Source organism: Austrofundulus limnaeus, unplaced genomic scaffold (genome assembly GCF_001266775.1).
Source record: "Austrofundulus limnaeus strain Quisiro unplaced genomic scaffold, Austrofundulus_limnaeus-1.0 Scaffold353, whole genome shotgun sequence".
Taxonomy (NCBI): domain Eukaryota; kingdom Metazoa; phylum Chordata; class Actinopteri; order Cyprinodontiformes; family Rivulidae; genus Austrofundulus; species Austrofundulus limnaeus.
In genome coordinates, this window is record NW_013952755.1 from 261,282 (window position 1) to 263,378 (window position 2,097).

Consider the following 2,097-nt stretch of genomic DNA (forward strand, 5'->3'; position numbering starts at 1 on the left):
TACTGAGTCCTGTACTGAGTCCTGTACTGAATCATTTACTGAGTCCTGTACTGAGTCCTGTACTGAGTCCTGTACTGAATCATTTACTGAGTCCTTTACTGATTCCTGTATTGAGTCCTGTACTGATTCCTGTACTGAGTCCTTTACTGAGTCCTGTACTGAGTCCATTATACTGATATGAGTCTTAATCTATTAAAAATATAAACTGTTTTTTTCTGTCAGCTGCACCAATCAGACCTCAGGTGGAACCAGCTCCTCATCACGGTCCAGCGCTGCTCGGACCTTCAGTCCAGAACCCTGCAGCAGCCGAGTCCTTACGTCTTCTACAAGTTCTTCACCTTCCCTGACTACCCCACCTCCACCGTTAACGACTGCCACAACCCCGAGTTCAACGACCTCAAGTCCTACTCCGTCCTGATGGACCCGGATCTGGACCGGTACCTGAGGTCCGAGGTGCTTCAGTTCTACGTGTTTGACTTCAACGAGGAGCAGAGGGACACGTACCTGGGGAAGGCCCGAGTGCCACTGCTGTCCCTGAGCCAAGACCAGGTGGTCTCTGGTAGGTTTACCTTTTCTCTGCACAGAGCTGTAAACAGGAAGTTCAGTCTTCACCTGAAGTGAACCCTGTCTGGTGTGTCCAGGTGTGTTTGAGCTGACCAGTCCTTCAGGACGTCCCGCTGGCTGCATTGAAGTAACCCTGAGGTGGAAGCTGACCTACGTCCCTCCTCCAGGAGACACCACGGCTGCTGCAGAGTCCAGGTTCATTCCAGAGGAGAAGGTGGAGGAGGAGCCGAGCACGAGGACAGACGTGTCCCTGCAGGACAAGGAGGAGGACAGGGCGCTCGCTGACTCCAGCAGTCACGTTAAAGCTGCTGCCGCCAAGGTCAGGAATTTATATTAAACTGTGAGTTCTTCCTCTTCATCATCATGACCAGCAAGAGCTGCACTTTAGCAGCTCCACTGCTACGGTTTGTAAAAGAAACAGCTGCTCTCCTGCTCCTAACGTTCAGTCCTGATGTCCACCAGGAGGAACCGTCCAGACCCAGAGGACAGAAGACTCTGGAGAGGGACGGACCAGCTGCCAAACGGGTCACATTTATGGACGACCAGGTGAGTCCTGAACATTCCAGTGCCACAAAGACGTGTGACGACAGGTAAACAAAAACCTGATCACCTGCTCAGGTGTGGCTCAGCAGCAGATTATCAGGTGGACTTCAGTTTTTAATTATTCAGGGTTACATTTTTTCAAAAGTTGACTCTTTAGAATCAGTTTTTCTGGTTTTGTTTGTTTTTAACAGTCTGTGGAGCTGAGCTCAGCAGGAAGCTCTCCAGATAAATCCACCTCAGCTTTCCCTCCTGCTGCCAAGGTAAGCTACCTGAAGATAAACCTCACCTGAACTCTTCTTTAACAGGAACAATCACAGGTGAGGGAACATGTTTGGATTCACAGGTGGAGTCCAAGCCTGCTCAGAGAACCACAGAAGAAGAGGATGATGAAGAAGAGTCTTGTGTCTCTGAGGGACAGCTGGTTCCGAGCGCTCAGTCCTACTCTGACGACTCCGACATCTCTGAGGAGATCACTGAAGGTCAGTATGAGAGCTCCTCCCTCATTCCTGGAGTGTGTTTTTAGCTCCTCCCTCATTCCTGGAGTGTGTTTTTAGCTCCTCCCTCATTCCTGGTGTGTGTATCCTTAGCTCCTCCCTCCTTTCTAGTGTGTGATTTTAGCTCCTCCCTCCTTCCTGTTGTTTGTTTCCAGATGTGGAGATGGGTCCAGATGTGGAGGCTGGTCCAGCAGCTCCAGACCATCAGAAAGAGTCGACTCAGTCTGACAGCGATGACTGCATCATTCAGGGACCATCTGCTGGGAGGAAGGTCAGTGAATGCCTCGCTGTGTTTACAGTCAGGCTTCCTGCAGATCCTTAAAAAGTCTTAAAAGGCCTTGAATTCAACAATCTAAAAAAGGCCTTAATTAGCCTTAAAAAGTCTTAAATGTGTTTCAGAGGTCTTAAAAACGTTAAAACAATGGGCCTCATGCAAGAACATGTTCGTATTCTTCTCCTAAATTTCTCTTACTTTTGTTCGTACAAAGGGTTCGTA

General features: G+C 49.1%; 1 protein-coding gene across 1 annotated transcript in view; it reads left to right on the forward strand.

The window, feature by feature from the left end:
- rpgrip1l (RPGRIP1 like) overlaps window positions 1-1,872 on the forward strand; it is a gene marked incomplete at its 3' end in the record, with an annotated part of 13,761 nt that extends 11,889 nt beyond the window's left edge. Inside the window, 6 exon segments of the mRNA XM_014022997.1 lie at window positions 223-559; window positions 642-883; window positions 1,027-1,110; window positions 1,299-1,367; window positions 1,451-1,586; window positions 1,757-1,872. Coding sequence (XP_013878451.1) covers window positions 223-559; window positions 642-883; window positions 1,027-1,110; window positions 1,299-1,367; window positions 1,451-1,586; window positions 1,757-1,872 — 984 coding nt within the window.
- Window positions 1,873-2,097: the final 225 nt, after the last annotated feature.